Source organism: Atractosteus spatula, chromosome 15 (genome assembly GCF_055471065.1).
Source record: "Atractosteus spatula isolate fAtrSpa1 chromosome 15, fAtrSpa1.hap1, whole genome shotgun sequence".
NCBI classification, from domain to species: Eukaryota; Metazoa; Chordata; class Actinopteri; order Semionotiformes; family Lepisosteidae; genus Atractosteus; species Atractosteus spatula.
The window spans coordinates 24,620,420-24,639,211 of NC_142720.1; the positions used below are offsets into that span (position 1 = coordinate 24,620,420).

The window sequence follows — 18,792 nt, forward strand, 5'->3', positions numbered from 1 at the left end:
GTCACCGTTAGAACAATAAATTCGCGAATTGAACTGCTGTAATGACTAATGTTATTCGAGAAAGCGTACAAAAAGAAAGGTTACGAGTTCATTCATTAATACAAATTAAATGGTCAACTTTTGTTCTTCTTTAATACTTTCGATATTTAAGTACATTGTAAGTGAAGAATGGAGGAAATAGTTAAAGAGAAGCAATACTTGCGAACGACAGTAAACTGTGTCGTTCAGATAAGACCTTCCCATGCATATAAAGCATTCTGTCTAAAAACTCCAACTGAAAAGCATACATGTACACATTTTGAAGACAAGAATCAAGATATTTATAGGTTTTCAAAAATGTAACAGCTCATGACACGAATAATGTTATTCCAGATAGAAGCAGCTATCTGGAACAATCACCGGCACGTATGTGACGGCTTCTGTACGAGGAGAACACCGATCAGCAATAATCAATGCCATTGTTCCGTGTTACAGGATTTCTAGGAGCAATCAGTATTTCGTGACTGATATTAATGCACGGGTTGAGCCTCAGTGTTACACACTCTTGACTAGACAGGCAGTTACACGTTTGCCAACCACACAGCTGAATGACAATTTTGTTTTATACTGAATCAAGAAAACTGGAAAAAGCGCTAGAATTTGGTGAAGACAGTACACGGTGAGGATATTTTGCACTGAGTTAATAGCACTTGACTGACTTGTAAACTATTTCATTTTCCACAATCAATGTTATTAAATATTAAAGTTGTATAAGTTATTTATTTTGTACAAATTCCTAAATTAAAATAATTATCATCTTGCATTGTAAGTATTCCACATCTGTTCCAGCACAAATTAAGCTCCTTTTCGCAGACCAGTGTTCTTTTCAGACAGAGTGCACCAGCACAGGGGAATGAGATAAAACCTTCATGTCTCACCCTTTGCTAAAAACTGTACAATCTACGCGTAACATCAAATTTGTTTGTAAGCCTGTGTTTCGCGTATTCTGAGATGCGTAAAGTGCAAAATAAATAACGTCCGTACTATTTTATGGGCATGGAAAATTTCACGTTGAGATTAGAAAAGGAGCTCTCCTTTCGTGGCATAAATCTGCTCTTTCCAATTGAGAAGTCTACATACCTTGTCACAACGTCAAAATGTATAAGACCTGCATTGAGCAATGTAAACCTGCCCAACATTAAACACAGCAGCACAAATATTCATATTTTACTCACAGAGAACACTGAATGCTGATAAAGCGCAATGTGGGATAAAAAATTTAAAGTGGCATTTTTTAAATTAAAGCCTCCTTCACGAAATTCCAACAAAACGGGAAAAAACACATAACCATAACCTTTGCCAAGTGAACTCAGCCTTGAATCCCATTCCAGGTCTTATTAAAACTGAAGGACATCACAAATCCCGCACACCGTCTGCAAACCTTATCTGAAATACTGTACACCAAAATAGTCCAGTCCTTTAGGGCGACCATGAAGGTACCGATGCTCATTTAGGTTCCAGAACCGGCAGGTCTGAGGGCGCATACTTCTGCCTTCTACAAAATAAAATGAAAACGCTGAATGAGTGGCAAAAGGGGGAAAAGAAGTACCAGACGCAGCAAGTAACGTCCATGCGTGCTTTATCTCACTGGCTGTGACGTGATATTGCAGCCCCGGTCCCGGAGCCCGGAGAGCGAGCTAGCGAGAGCGGTTCCCTATCTCACTCCACACCACAGCATTCAAACATCTTCCCTCCATCAGCCAGGGGTTTCTCCTACCTGCTGCCCGTCTCTTCATTCCTCTGGAGAAAATCGGAGAGAAAACAAGCGGGGATAAAAGGTCCATCCCTTTTAGTTTCATATCATTGTCTGTATCTTTTGGTGAAGCCGAATGCTGTTCTCATTCTAATCACTTTTAATTCGAGGCGCAGTTTTTTTTGCCTTTTTTGTGTCGGGTGATTCCTTTTACTTGTGTTGGTGGCGTTTTGGGTGAAAACATTAAAGGAAATGTGCCAGACTGGAGTCTAACGCATTTTTCGCCTCCTGACCGTCTTCTTGTTGGCACTGGACTTTTATTGTGGGCAATGGGAAGTATTCATTCGCACGAAGGCTGCTTATTTTGTTTTTATTTCTGAAGATTGTGTGCAAGTATGTTGGAGAAATAGCCATAGCTTCCGGAGTGCAAGGTAACATTATTATTATTATTATTATTATTATTATTATTCTTAAAGAAAGCGAAAACCTTTCTTCAGACAAATGTTTAGGCTCTCAGTCGTGCCACTAGATTCAGACGTAGTTTGAAAGTTCCAAGTCTGCAATAAAGGAAAAAAAAACACCTTAATAACTGGACCTCTTTCTTCTCTGTACAGATAGTTTAAAACTAACAACTGCGATGCAGCCTATGGTCACAAAATGTACTCAGGCTAATGGGAAGTTAAGAGGTGAAATTCTGTGCGTATTCTGTTTAGAATTTGCTAAGAATGGAGTTATGGCGCCGTCTAGGTTCCATTCAATCCTCCTCTGCCAGGCAGGAGAAATTATCACTTTTATTCTTGTGATACAGTTTTCTGGAAAACTTACCTTCGATTAACAACTCACCATAATTTTACATTAGACTTTTTTCTGCATCGGTATCACAATAGACGTGTATTAATGAAGTAAAATATTTTTAAATATGAACATATCTTTATTAAAACGTAACTACATCTAAATGAAGCTAGCCGAATCTTTTTTAGATTCCGTAAGGGATATTGTATGCTGCGTCCCAGATAAACTAACCTCGCAATACACGCAAAAAATTGTCGGCCTTATAGCGTGATAGTAAATGCTCTGCCCGTGCTGTAGATGAAAGCCAGCTCCTTCCAGTAAAGATAAAGATGCGATTTTGAGGATTTGACGAGTCTCGAGACACCATCTTCTTTGCATTGGATTTCAACGCCTACACACCGCTGTGACACTGCATACAACTGCATTGCCTGCAGGATTAATGCAATCAGGGCATCGCATTAGTATTTTTTTATCCGGCCAGATCTGTTTTTTTTTTACTCAGAAACATTGTTGAGGCAATATGCACATATGGATCCAGCTAAAGGACGATGTCCAGTGACAAGTATCACAACCAGCTTCACAATCCGAGTTCCTGGTTATTTGGTGTTGGGCGTGGGGGGTACTCCGGGGCCCGGCGGATTAAAACGTGAAGCTACTGTATCATTGAATACGATTTCCATACCTAGCAACTCATCGAACTCTTCCCACTGCAATAATTTCCATTATTTCAGAAATAACACGAAATTAGACAGCGTTGTGCTGCGACATTGAACCAGACAGTCAAGCTGTATTATTTCTTGAGTTTTCTCAAAGATACATGTTGCGGGGGCCTCAACATTTGTTCTGCATCATGGAGCAGTTAACATCTGTTTAGAAATCCCATCTCTTTTTTAACAGACAGCTCATTTATATTATTACTTATTAGTGTGGATGCGTTCACTTACAGACTTCTAGAATGACGCTTCTTAGCTGTTCCCTGTACGTGTGAATGCTGTATGCGTGTTTCTGTACAGGCACCTTTCCATTTTTACCTCGTGCGATGTTCAGATGAAGTTCGGCGCTAGTCAGAGAATGATTCAAACTGGAATGCCCTTTTCAGCAAAAATACGGAAGCAGTTGGGAAAAATTCTTATTTTAATGTGTGCGAGCTCGTCCCATTCGATTAAAATTCCTCACAGAATGATATCCTATACTTAGACCGATTCTCAGTGCTTCTGTCTAGCGTATTATCAAGGCTAAGAAATACAAATTGTTAAGATATTAAAATGTTTTTGAAAAGCAAAGTGATACAGTACGTGACCAGTTTTCCAGATTACATAAACCATTTCTGCTGGAACCAACTGATAACTCGTTACCTGCCGATTTTTAAATTCTAGATTTTGCTCTCTGCGCAATCCATTCTATTCAAAAACTCTTAAGCTCCTAATTACTCCACGGTGATATAATGCAATTGCAGATTCATACTCGTTCTGGTCTATTTTAGGCAGTGAAATGAAAGGTGTTAGAAGTCGGGATTAATAAAATAGCAGGACAAAGACAACCCTCAAATGCAGCATTTTTTAGCTAAACAAATCACACATTTTAACTCGGATGCTTTTGATTTATTAAAATATATATTTTTAACCAACGCATAACACTCAGTTTAACTACCAATATCTCATTAAAAATGACACAACTTTCCTTATGTAGTATTCAGAGACTGAAGTTTTAAATTACAAACCTAATTTTACGTTTTTTAAATTAATTATAGGGAAGCTTACATAACAAACATTTAAAACGAGTCTCATGGATCTTTTAAATCAAATTCTTTATGAAGTGATTTTTAAAAAAATAGGGTCCACGAGGTGGCACTGCTTGCCCAAAATTAGTTTTTTCTTTTGGAAAAAAAAATCTATATTAAAATAGTGTTCAAACATTGTATTACACTGCAAGCATTCGGGGAAGATAGTTTTTTTTGTTGTGTTTTCCTGGAATGAAGCCTAATGATATTAGCTCTCTTAAGGAAATAGGATGCTCAGCAAAATTAACTCCAATCTGAAAAAAGGACCAAATATTCCGTTTAGTGCGATGTCTAAGATTAGGTTTCTTGAAATCCGTTAGTGTGTTACTTGCATTTTTATTTCCATCTTGCAGGCCAAATGACATAGGATGAAGGCTATTCGTAACCTGCTGATTTATATATTTTCCACCTATCTCCTGGTTATGTTTGGATTAACTGGTGCCCAAGACTTCTGGTGTTCCACTTTGGTCAAGGGGGTCATTTATGGATCTTACTCTGTAAATGAGATGTTTCCCAAGAACTTTACCAACTGTACTTGGACGTTGGAAAACCCAGATCCTACCAAATACAGCATCTACCTGAAATTTTACAAACGCGACATGAGCTGCTCGAACTACGCTCTGTTGGCTTATCAATTTGATCATTACTCGCACGAGAAGATAAATGATCTTTTGAGGAGCAACGAGTCTATCGTGTACCTTTGCGATTCCAAGAATATCTACATATTTTTGCAGTACGACAAGAATTTTGTCCAGCTTCGCCGGGTTTATCCTTTTGATTATCCTGGAGTGACACACAAGAGAGCGGAAGATCAGAGGTCAGAGCTGGAGTTTTTGGTTTTGAACAAGGTGAGCCCCAGCCAGTTCGGCTGCCAGGTGTTATGCTCGTGGCTGGAGAACTGCCTAAAGGCGGAGAAGGGAACCGTGGAGTCGTGTGGGATAGTGTACACAAAATGCAGCTGCCCTCAGCATTTAGGAGATGGCGAGTCGGAAAATGCACTTGTGCTGAATAACGTGGTGCTGCCCTTGAACGCCCAGACTGAGGGGTGCCTCACTCCGCAGCTCCGAACTGCGCAAGTTTGCAACCTTAGCGCTGAAGTGAAACGACCGTCTAAGGAGGGTAAGTGTGATTACGTTGACATGTTCAACATCAAGTGAGAACTTCAGTCATTTTTTTTAATTTATATAAAAGCATAAGCTTTGTTTTTCTTTTAAATATACAGTACACAATCTAACAGTATCTGAACGTAAAGTTTTATATTGCTGTTTTTCTTTCCATCTCTACTACCCTTCCTGCCGCTGAGTGTGTGCTGAGTGCTTTTGAAAAAAGACAAAATGCGTCATTGGTAGAGCAGATCTCAAAATCCTCCTGTTTCCTTATACAGTGCTGTGCACAGAAACCCAATTGGAATCGAACAAGATGAATTCTTTGGTGTATACAGAAGAATGTCACGACGTCTCAGTGTGGTCTTGAAGCTATGCATCCTATTCAGTGTAGCTGGACTGATGTTGCACCTCCTCAAAATTATGATGCCGCCTGTGCCTTTTGAAAGAGTTTTCTTAAAGTAATTATTTGTATACAAGGTCATTGCGGTGCATGGCTTTTAGATCACATTAACATTATCATTTAAAATGACAACAACAATTTAACGAGCCTCTCTCTCATGGATTTGTTGTTGGCTGATTTTAATGGCTTGTTTCTTACAGCCTTCTTGCTAGAAAATGAACAAACATGAAATCTGAAAAATATGTATGCAAACTTTCTATTATAAAAGCCTTAAACAAATATACAGTATATGATAAAACATTTTTTGCCTACCAAAGATATACTGTAGAATACTCCCAATCTGTCAGAAATGTTGGAAGATAAGAGGATTTTAGACTATTATGATGCATTCTTTATTATTAGCAGTTACTCATTCTTTCTGACTGTGCAGACACGTTTATTTTCTATTCCCCCAATAAGCTCATCGTTCTCTTGCTGCTGTTGAAAAAGGGCAAGCCACCCTACTGGAACAATACAACATCCCACTGACCTCCCTTCTAAAAGAAGGCACAGTACAATAGGCGGTAGGACTGGGACTAATGCTTTGTTATATAATACCAGATTTAATTAAACCATTAAGACCGAGTTTATGAGGTAGAGCCTGCGAAAAGTCCAGACCTGTCTGTCCCCACCAGCTGTGCTTTCCCCTCTAGCCTGAGAAGCTCAGGGAGTCTTTGGACATCACGTTAGCATCTGCCCTCCCTTTTCATTTTGTTTTGGAGTATCCTTTAAGCTGAACCGGTCAATTTAAATTAGATTTAAAAGCACTTTATTACTATTTATTAATTGGTTCCAAGAATTCCTTCAGAGAGACAGATGGAAATGGCGTCTCATTTGATGTTGTGCACTCTTGAGTACTTGTGCTTGTATCACCTGTAACCACTTCCATGCTCTAGAATGCGGTTTAATAAGCTCAAAATGGAAGAGCCCACGTATATATATATTTTAAATTCCAGTACAATCAGCCATAGATAATAAAACACTTAATAATTACTTGCTGCCAAGCAATCACTTTGGAATTTTGTTTCCATACATTCGCTCACAGTTGTGAAATAAAGGCCCTCTTGGGAGTAGTTCAAGTCCTCTGATCAGATGGAACAAGGGCATCACAATTACTCAGGTTCACTTGAGCTTAGCCTCCTAAGCTTTCTCTGTATCTGTCACATTCAAATTCAGCATTTAGAGTGACTGGCAGAATGAATTATATTTTCAGAAATACCTACAGCAAACATCAATCCAGGGTTTGGAGATTTTCACTTTTTTTACAGTAGAACCATCAGATAAAATCTCTTTTCATTCTGTGGTAGAGCTGGAGTTAAAGTGAACATTTTGCAGTCTTTTCCATGATGCTATCAGGGTTTTAAGAACAATCTGTCATGTGATGTGACATACAATATGAATGTAAGTGATGTAGCTTTTGATCGTACATTAAAACTATGCGTTGGAAAAAACACAGAACAAGATACCTGAAGGCCTCTTTTTTATCATTTTCACTTTAAAATAACTGTAAAATAGTAATGTATTTTCTAATATGGAATATTGTTAAAGTATTCGTGTTCATATGCTACTGGCAGCTTATGGGGTCCTACAGTAGCTTATTTATTTCATAAAGACTTTACTCCAAGCTTCTATTTTTAGCTGAAGGTTTTAAATCCTTGTTTTTATCTGGATAACCACTAGATCACCAGCAGCTGAAATGAACACTCTATCTCTTTCTGCATCACAGTTTCAGCATAGAGTTTTTCTGATTAGAAGGCTGTGACTGCTAACAGTTCACAGGACTGCTGCTTGATAAAATGGTTGACTTTGATCTCTGTTAAGCATAGCAACAGAACCTGCCTTCAAAAGCCCAACAACGAGATCACCATGGGTCACTCAAGTTTTTTTGCATGTGAAATCCTTGATTAGGCAATCAAGATTCAGTCTTAAAATTTACCAATGTCTTACGAGTATGATTTGAGTAAAACATCAGTCACAGCCTTTTGTTTGTACTCTTGTGTTCAGCTGCAGGTGAAATGCAACACAGTGACCAGTCCAGCCAAGCGTAGTTCAGCTATTTTTCATTGCTACTTTACCTTTGAGTTCTGTATAATTTATTTAGTGTATAAATGCATATATAATATGTACTGCAATTATACACAACTGTACACAGCTATTATTAATAATTGTGGAGTTGCTTGCACTGACAGTAAGCATGGATTTAGTCAAACTATGACTTAATATGTAACAAAACAAATTAAATGAAATAATGGAAGTTATAAAGCAAATTAATAAAAACCTACATTACTACTGAATAAATCTACCTTGTGATGAAGATCACAAAAGCTGTTTGTTCTCGTGAAAATAGTCCATTTATTGACAGAGATGGGCCTTTATGAGAAATGAAAGCAATGCATTTCCATTTTGGATATTGGTGTCGGTGACTGGATTTTGAATAACATTTAGTTAATTAATTCCCAAGCATTCAGGATTTTTAATGGCTTTTAAAATGCATATTTTGTCACATTTTATTAAATCGATTGTGACTTTTCGTGAGTAATGATCTTAAAAAGAGGAAATGATTTAAATAAATTTATGATAAAAACACAAAATTCCCCACAAATGAATTTTTGTTATGTAAGTAAACATATTTTTTCCCTTTGAGTTTGTAGCCACAGTGTGTTTTAAATAAAGCTAAAAAAACATGCTAAAAAGTGTTTTTAGATAAAGACTTATAGTAGTTGCTTTCAGCAGTGTGATTCGGTGATCACTCTTGCAAATACCATATTGTGGAAAACTGTAATATTCAGACATGTTTTCTTTGGCAAAGCACGTGGTATACAAGTAGGGGATCTTAAGTCAATGTTAATAAATGTTTAAGCAGACACACCTACAGGTACATAGCTGTACCTTATGCTGCTGTCTCTAGCACTGCATTGCAAGAGGCAATTATTCAATTACTGTACTTGGCTTGATAGCCCAAGGGTAACCAGCTCTGACACCAGTCTGGAGTTCAGTGGAATTGACTTCTGTTTCGAAATGGTATTGATTCCTGACAGAAGGGTTTGAAGGAAAGATACTATCCTGTGATACATGATTTATTTATATAAAGTTTAATATAAAATTGAGACAAAAACCCTACTGAATTTTCAAATAAACAAAATCACCAACTCACTGAGTTGCTTTCAATATCCATAGAATTTGTATCAACACAGTGAACCCTGTCTTGCCCCAAGCAGGAGTTTATATTCAACAATTATAAAAGTGTTTGTGTAGTAATGTTTTCAGCAAGCAGATAGAGCAGAGGTGCTGCTATTCTTGCATTATTATTTAACGCAGCTGGTGCAGAGCAACAGTCAGAGGATCACTGTTTATTACTGCTCCCCTCAAGTTCCTCTCCGATGCTGCCCAAATGGATTTAATCATTGCTGATAGACTCTGACGATCGATGTCTTGGAGCAACCTAACAACATGACTGGCCTTGTTAGTCTGCCATCTGCAGCATTATCATTTCTCTTCTGAACATTGTTAGACCCTCGCCTGTCGCTCTGTCTGGTAAACCTGTTTGTTTTTGAGGATTACACTGCTTTATCATGCTGGATTGACATGTCACATCACATGATCAGTGCTATTTTCATTAGGGCTTTGCCAGACTCGACAGGGGGACAGGCCGTCCTTATAACGTCTGATTTCTCTGGCAACGCGTGGTTTGGCCAGGAGCAGGACTGGTCTTTCCCTGAAAAGTGTTTTGTTTTAGCAGACAATGTAAAAGGGCGAATATTTAACATTAACACATAAACTCAAGTCCCGTATAAAACCTTTTTTTTAATTACAAGCCATGAATTATCTTTTCTAATGTGTTTTATGTATCAAGGAACTATTTTACAAGTCTTAAAACAAGACTGTTAAATGATTTTGAAGGACAGTTATGTGTAATGCAGGGTTCTTCCTATTTTATTGTTTTGCTCTTTTGCCTGGTTGCAACTTGTTAAAAATACAGTCTTAATGGAAAACTACAGTGCACTGCATTGCCAAATGAAGAGTGTGATCAGATTTCCGATAGCTTGTCACATAGTATGGAAGTTTCCCTATGGCGCCTTGCACAAAGTCAGGGCTTGTTTTCAGGCTGGGCCACTGGTAAGCCCATAGTTCCACTGCATTAAATACAACCATATTGACTCAGAGGCCATTTTAGTTTCATTAACACATTCAGGAGAGGTGGAGGTACTTGAAAATTAATGGCTTGGTGAATGGGACATTTTTGGGGGGTGATTTTCTACTAGACTTACCACGGATAGTTCTCTTCTCTTAAAAGAGTGACTGTTATATTACATGGCCTTTTTTACTTTTAAAATGATTAGAACAATTAATATTACACTGTATATATATTTCACATCCTGAATGTCTTGTGATTGTCTTTCTAGAGTTGTAGATGAAGGCTGAGGTTAAAGTCATTTCTCAAGGCGTTAGATATCATTACAGCACCAGCCTTATCTTGGATGCTTTTGATTAACATGTCAGAATTACAGAACTCCATTCATTATTTAATGAATGTTGTATAACGTGTACAGAATTTACAGTTTCATTATGTGCCCTGAAATCAATTAGTTGAATTCACAAGCACATTTATGAATGGCATGAAACCTATGCAGATCTGTGTTGAAATATGACACTCCATTACCATAACAAGCATTTCTGTTTATTCTTTGAGCCATGCAACACAAAGCTCATTTACAAAATCAACCAGTTGTGGTATGCTTAATGTATGCACAGCGCAGACAAAGCCTGCAGTGCCTTATCAATGTGATTCAGCCCTGTCCTGAACAGACCACCCAGCAGGGAGTTATAGAAGATTCATTCCTTGCAGTTATTAATATTTGAAAAAACACTACTGAAGCTGCCCCAGTTCATTCAAATGTGAACTGCTTTCTGCAGTGGTGAACTGTGTCTAGAGCTAAGATGGGAGCACTTAGTTCATTTCGTCAGTGACCCTAAGTACATTTAAACCATTTATGCAAGTTCGAAGAATTAAATGGATAATGAGCTCAACAACAGGACTATGTTAATCCTTTCCAATATGCTTTTTTTATGTTTTCTCTCAAACACCTAGTTGGATATTTGGTCTCTATCTCACAGTTTATTGTATTTTAAGTATGTGGAATGCAAATTAATTTAAAATATTCCCTCTTTAACAATAATTGTATGTAGTACCCGTTTATGTAAATCTGTCACAGAGGTGCATCTCAGTTATCTAAATCCCCAGCTGTTGGGTAGATAATGGTGGTTTATTTTGTTGAAATCCTCTTCCAGATTACATAATTTCTCAGGGGCAAAAGAACGGCTTTTACTTCTGTCGCATGACAAAACATGAAACCTACTGTACTTTACCTCCGTGACTGAATTCATGGAGGTTATTATTATCCTTAATAATAATAATAATAATAATAATACATTTTTTAAGTTACACCAAAACTAAATCTAGCATACCTCAAAATGATTAGGTTTCAAATACCTTTGCTTGAAAAAACAAATCGACTTAAATATGAATATTAAGATGGGTTTTCACAGTTTCGTAGTTTTTTTTTAGTTTTTCATTTTCTCACTATGAGCTAAAAATGCAAAGCACAGATTTTTGTGACTCTCTTGGTAAATGATTTAAATTACAGTAATTTAGCAGTCCAGCAAAGAAAACACCAGAACTTGCTCTGATTCACCCAAAGGATGTTCTTCTGAGCCCTGGGTGTTTTATAAACATTTCCATTAACAGGTGATTACAGCTTAGTGGAGTGATGCACTGCGTTTGATCATGATTTTTCTGTGGATACTGCGCATTGTGGGTCTGTTTGTGCCAATACATTCCAGGTAGATGAACATGTTTAAATGTCAATTATGTTAAAGGGGAGTTACATGTCTCTTGAAGACAGTTACAGTTACATATTACACTGAACGATGAAGTAAATGTTTAACAGATGATTGCTATCAAACAGCATGCTCTTTAAATCCGGCAGCTGCCCAAGACTGAAATTGTGCACTACTGCAGTGTGTGTGCATGCATAAAGGTGCTTTAATTTGCAGATAGGGGTGGTATGTATCTGCGAAGTTGAGCATTGTGATGTGATTGCCACCTGCTTCTACGGATGGTAGAAAGGAGCATGCTTCTGCTTTGTCAGGTGATCCAGGCCTCCTGTTGTTAACAGGTCTTTGGAGGCAGTCTTTGAGGTTGCATTTGCTGGCTTAGACTACCATACCTATTTCTCCAGCATTATGTTACTCTTATACTGATAAGGATTGCTGTCATTCCTGTAACCAAAATATCCCACACACATACAATACTTACTGCTGTATGTTTAAAGTGGCATGTTGGTTTTCACAAACTGTTCTTTATTCTTCCATGATCTTGTATAAAAACCGCACATTAAAATACAAACACGTTGGTATTAATTGCAGCATTTACTTGAAACTTTATGGTTTGTTCATTTTTATAGGTATATTAAAAATACATAGATCTTGCCATATTACAGAGGACAAGGCTGATTTGTGTACAGAGAGTTGAGTTTTGACTTCAGTATTAACACTTCCTAAACTTTTTTCATCAAATCTAACCTAAGCAAGGTCAAGCCTGGTCTGTATTGGAAGAGGAAACCTCTAAGACTAACCATGATGCTGATGCATGATGCTGGTGAGCCATAAAGGGTCTTTCATCTGATCCAGAATTTCTCCAGTGTGCTGACAGGGGTACTGGGCTGTAGGAGGTGCCGTACTTTGAGATGCTGAACAGAGGTGAAGACTAATGATCTCATGGTACTGTATAGTATGTGAGAGCAGAGGTGTAAAAGCTGACTAAATTCCAAATCGTATGTATACAATTTGGCATTCCTAAATTTCCCTGTAAATTCCAGGAGTAACGTCACTTTACAACCTGATCTGCTGGGTACAGGGACTGCTGTAGAATAATAGCTGCTACATGCCATCTAAGTGGGTGCTGTACCTCATTAGTAGTTGAAGTAGATTCCTTCATAGACCTCAAAGACTTTGTGATCCTTTGAGATAAAAAAAATTCAAATCACACTTTATAGCACAAAGTATTTACTTTATAATGGAAATGTCACAGCTCAGAATCAGCAGTGTTGAACAGGGCCAACATCTGCCATTAGTGGCTTATGACCTGTAGTGTGGTGCTGAAATAGGCCAAACAAGCAGGCAGGATAGATCTGCACACCAGTCACACAAATTGACTCATCATTATTTTCTGATGACAGATTTAGTATGTTAACTTAAGAAAGGTTACAAACGAGAAGCGGCCTTTCAACCTAACATGCTTGCTTGGATGCCAGTAGTTTATTTAACCAAGAACCTCATCCAGTTGTTTCTCGGTGCATCTCAGGGGATCAACTTCAACAACATGACGGCAGCTTCGTTTTCTGAAGGGATGTTTTCCACCAAATGGCCACGTGTTACAGCCAGTGGAACTGTAGGAAATCCCACTGCCTGCTTTGGCATCATGGAAATTTGCTGCTGGAATATTTTAAAGGTTTTCTTAGTTCCAATTCTAGTTGTATGCAAATGCATTTCAGCCATTACCTTTATTGTGGCTCAACTGCAAATAGAAGAACATTTTGGTATTTGTAACATTCATACCTGCCACCCTTGATTGATGGTTCACTTAGGGACACTGCATGGCACAAGCTACAGGATCAGTTAGGACACGTTTTCACAGCATGGGCACGGATGACAAAGTATTATGAATAGCTTCCCTTTTGTGAGTTTACAGGTGATTTTTCTTCTGAGATGTTCTCTTCGCAAGAAAATATTTATTAATTCCAAACTTTCTCTGCACATCCGATGTAGATTTTATTTTCATTTAAAATTAACCTCAAAGTATGTGATTCAAAATTTGGATTACTCTAAAAAAATAAGCCTACTTAAAAATGCAATAATGTCTTTATTTTTCAGACTTCTTTTTTTTCTTTTTTTCTTTACAGATTTATAGTTTGAATAAAAAAGCTTAGATTTTGTGGGGGCACAAAACAGAAAACCCAGACAAACACAGGGAGAATATGCTAACTCCTAAAAATGCCCATCCAATGTATTTACTGTGGAGTGTGAAGTTAGCCCACTAGTAATAATGTATAATTCATGAACAACACTAAGCAGTAAACAGATACTGTAAAAAATAGTCAAAAATATTTGTTTTTAGATTTTGTTTTTACCGTTCTATATGCCATGGCTTCAGGAAGGATTTTTTTGTGCGTATACATTGAAAAGTATATCAGTAGCAAATAAATGCATGTGATCAGAATATTTGTGTTGGCACATCAGAGGGTTTCTGACATGCTTGCATTAGCATGAGTAATGTAAACAGTATGACAGTTACTGTAAATACTGTACTGTATTAATACAGTGTATGTTTTTCTGTTGTATCTGTATATGTAATAAATGTTGTGAAAGCGATTCTGGTTTCAGTGATGTTACAGAAAATTTCACTTTGGTTGGTATCTTTTGTGTAGTCACAATTACAACAGTTTTTAAAATTCAGAGATATTGGTCAATCAGTCATTTCTATTAGCAGAATATGAAAACATGTTACTTGTTGTGTATGTGAAGGTGGAGCTTAATTATCAGTGTAACAACGTACTAATGTATGAAAAAAAGGAAATTAAAAAGACTGAAATATTCAGTAGTTGTATGAAAAGAAAACTTCTAAATCATTTTTCTTAGTTATGCAATCCAATAAAAATCAAATCATCAGATTTTAAGCTTGATGCATTTAGTTTCAATTTTCTTTCTGAACAAGCTATCATATAAATCATTCAAAATAAAAAATGAATAAGCACTAGACGTCCTCAGATATGAAATAAAATGCTGTATTGCATGTATATTGCTACAGTTTGCTATGAAGGCAAAGTGCGGACATAGTCAAATTCTAATACTCTCTATTTACCTTTTCTTTTGCTGAAGAAAGATAATGGTTTACAGTATATTAAACAGAAGAAGCATAGATGATGCAGCTGTGTAACTCCATCTAGAAGCATCTTAAATAAGGTTGTACTTGATGGTATTCTGTTAATTGTACAAAATTATAAAGGGAATGGTATTTATAGACAAACTCCCTGCAAGAGACACTCTAGATCAGGGTAATATTCATAGACTTTCAATTTGTTAATGTATCACCCTTCCATAAAAATTATGTCAAAATTAAGCCAACAAATCATAGACCAATAGGTTCTATAGTCTTGAACAGACAATAATTAGAATCGAACTAGAGCATTTTCTGTACTGCAATAGGATTGTAGGGGATGCATAGCATGGATTAAGAAAATGTACAGTACTGTAGGCCTTGCAGCAAAAATGGATACAAACAATATATATCATATGGATTATTTCACTTTTAAGAAGTCATTTTATACAGGATAAAAGGTATTTGGTCTGAGAATTAGGTAACATAGATTAGAAAGAATAAGGGGTGAATGCTTAGATTGTGGTGGAGTATTTCTTCCCTAATTTGTTTCAATGATCTAGATAAGAATACAGTTAGTAACTTAACTTTTCTAATGAACACAAATAGGATTAATTAATCACAATGACTTAATATGTTTTATACAAAAATAATTGTTCCCTAATACTTCAATGTCATAGTGGTCAGGAAATCCATTCTCTTCTGTTACCTATACAGCTTCTTCTTTTGTAGGCCATGATGTCACATTGTGACTGACAACCACTGACATTGTTGCATGTTATTTTAACTGTATTGAGTAACATTTAATTTTTATACAAATGCTTTTGATTTATGATGCAGAATTTGTAATGTTATACAAAGTGTCCCTTTTGTCTCGCTATTTCCAAAACTGTTATGCGATGTAAGCAGACTTTCAACTTCTCACAGATTCACACTCAATTTTATGTCTCAATTAGCTTAAATACATTTTGAGAATGTTATGCATTTGCTGCTGTTCTGGTGTGAATCATAGTACTGGGTCAGATGAAGCTTGGGTTATTCCTTTATATGAATTATTCAGTTTGCAGAGCAGTACAAGAGATTACAGTAATGTATAATTTAATAGGTTAAAAAATGTTATTCATCAATAAATAAAATATATGAACCAGATGTGAACTCTCTGTGTGTTAAAATGAGCTTAAGTTGATTTGAGTTCGCTATCCAATTGATAAACTATTTTACTGATTTTCAACAAATGTTGTGTTCATAAGGTAGCTCTTGTATTTCTTTCTTCCATGTGTCTTTTAAATATAATTAATGTTTAAATTAATATAACCCATGTCTGGTCATTGTTATTTGTTTGTTCGAGGACATTGTTTAAATAAGGCTTGTCAAATTTGATTTTTGTTTCTCAGTGATATTTTGGAATTTTCTAGATTCATTAATCTGTTCAAAATAAATGTTAAAGTTGTTTGAGACCTTTGATTTAATTTATAGACTGTTACTTTGCTGTAATTGATGCATTTGGAAAGATGACCTGTTTCTAAAGCAGAATTAAAGATTCCCCCACAAATACTCCAATACTTTGCTGTGTTGCTCATCTGCTATGAAGCACTATACCCAGCTGATTGATTTGTGGGTGTCTTGGTTGTTATTTGAGGATGTACTTTTAGCACCGTTTTTCATTTCCAAGAAAATCTCCTACTGTTCAGCAGTTAGTACTGCCCTTTAGTCTTGCTTTAGATTGAAACAATGCACCCATGTGGATTTCACCAACGTGGTATTTGAGTGTTTGTTGGTGCAAAGCTCTGAAGAGGTGCTTTCAATCCTTCATGTTTATTTAATACTGGAGCTGTACTTCGAAATATTTAAGGGTTTGTCTATTGAAACATGTTTAAACATTTTAATGCTATTAGAATTGCAGTTGATGATAATATACTGTAGCTATAAAGTGCAGTCAGTGTGGTTTTTTATAGTGTTCAATTCAAATAAATTTAAATGACATTTTTTCTGCTTTAAAATAAGATGTTGACATGATCTCTGAATATTTTTTTTGGAAAGGAAATGTTAACATAAATATGAGATAAAACAGCATATAGTGTCTTAAGATACCAAAAATATACATTTCATTGGAAATATACTGGGAAGCACAAATTAGAAGAGGAATGTCATGTCACTTGCTAAACCTCTTCAGACCATATGGTGTCGCGGGAAGCCGGAGCCTACCCGGCAAGCAACGAGCGCAGGGCGGGGTTCACCCTGGACAGGACACTAGTCCATCGCAGGGGAAGTACAAGCTAGTCACACATAGGGACAATTTGGAGGCCACGGTAAAAGTTGAGGGGGGAGAGGATAGTATACAATATACGATCATTTATAGTAAGCAGGCTTCTGCTTCTTTATTATACAAGTAACAGTTTATACCATAAGGTTTCTAACGTAAGGGAAATGCCCTCCCTATGTATTTAGCTAAATATATATGTATATACAGTATATCACTTTTCCAAACAGGAAAGATAAATATAAAAAAAAACCAAATAAGCAATAATTTATAGAACTGTACATAGGCCACTGTCTATTTTTTGTAACTTTTGCATGAGTTACAGGTTTTTTTAATTCCTTAGTCACGAACAAGTTCTCATTTACAATGAAGACCCACTGGACTAGAGACAAATTTACACAGAAGGGCATTTACTGCGGCAATTGGAGTGAAGTACCTTGCTTAAATGCAGAACAGCCAAAGCATCCCTCCCACAATGCTCTGGTCATGGTCTGGCCAGATCCCTAATCACTACTCTTCATTGCTGCCTAAAGCTAGTTTTCACAATACAGTCCTGTTAGTTACCTCTCTCCTGTGCAAGCCACAGTTGCAGTGTCTGTTGATTCAGCTGATCCATCAGTGGTGGATATCACATCGTCATGCTGCAGAGAACAGAAAATCTTGTGATGGTCTCTCAGGCTGTTCTCCTTTCAGATAGGTGGCTTGGGGTGTTTGTCTTGGACACTGCACTGGTCATTGTGACTCCACTTTGTGTGAAGTGAGCAAGGAGTGGTCTGTATACAGTAGTATAGATATGCCCTTTTCAATTTTTGCCTCTTTACACTCTTAAAGACCATCCCCAGGGTAGAAAATTCACACAACGATAACAAGTTTCAACCGGTCATTCAACTGTTGCTCTATACAGTAGAAATTTAAGAGTTGTTGGGTATCATGTGTTGCAGGGCAGGATACTGTGTATAAAAGTGCTACAGTCCAATGTATGACTCCTAGCTGATGGTTTTATTATGAATTTTCTTTATTTTCTGAAATGCCATTATGTACAGTATTCATTGTGCGAGTGGGATAAGCTTCAAGACTAACCTTAAAGATTCTCTGGCAGACTTGCATTTTATAGACCAGGACTCCTGATCTCACCACACACACACGACGGACATGTGTTTCTGCCTTTATGTAACATAAACTACCTATATGTAACATGTTTGTTACAATAAAGAATTACTTAAGGGCAGCATTTGCTTCTTTTCTGGTGATTTAGATCAGTTCTTGCTTTTTAACAATGTTAATCATAGATTAAGAGCATTCTGTGAGAGAGACAAGCACTGCTGCACTAGCATCTAGAACTGGACGTTAGGATTAGTTTATTTATACCACCTTGGACACCAGTGACTTTACTTCCATCATTAAGTTTGACGTTGTGAGACACTACAAATACTGCATTTGTCTGCTGCCCTTTAGGAGCCCCATAGCCCCATAGTAATTATTATTGCATCGGTCTGTTCATTGCTGATATTGGCACATCAGCTTAATAAAGGTTCATCTGACAGGCACTGAAAACAGACACCTTCCTTTTGCAACATATACACCTATGCGATTGTAATTTATCCTTCTAGATTTTACACATTTCCAGATTTTTGTTATTTCAGGACCAGTGTGCTGTCTTAGTGGAAGTCACACTATCCAGTTTCAGGGACAAGTGGATTTGGCTGAACGCTATCAGGCTTTACTCAGATCTTGTGACATTTGGTAAG

The 18,792-nt window shown here is 36.9% G+C and overlaps 1 protein-coding gene across 1 annotated transcript in view; it reads left to right on the forward strand.

The window, feature by feature from the left end:
* Positions 1–1,665: 1,665 nt before the first annotated feature.
* The window catches only part of adgrb3 (adhesion G protein-coupled receptor B3), a 182,374-nt gene continuing 165,247 nt past the window's right edge, over positions 1,666–18,792 (forward strand). The window contains exons 1-2 of the mRNA XM_088934242.1: positions 1,666–2,163; positions 4,658–5,423. Of these exons, the coding sequence (XP_088790368.1) occupies positions 4,673–5,423 (751 nt within the window). The 5' untranslated portion in view covers positions 1,666–2,163; positions 4,658–4,672. The remainder of the gene's footprint in view (positions 2,164–4,657; positions 5,424–18,792) is intronic.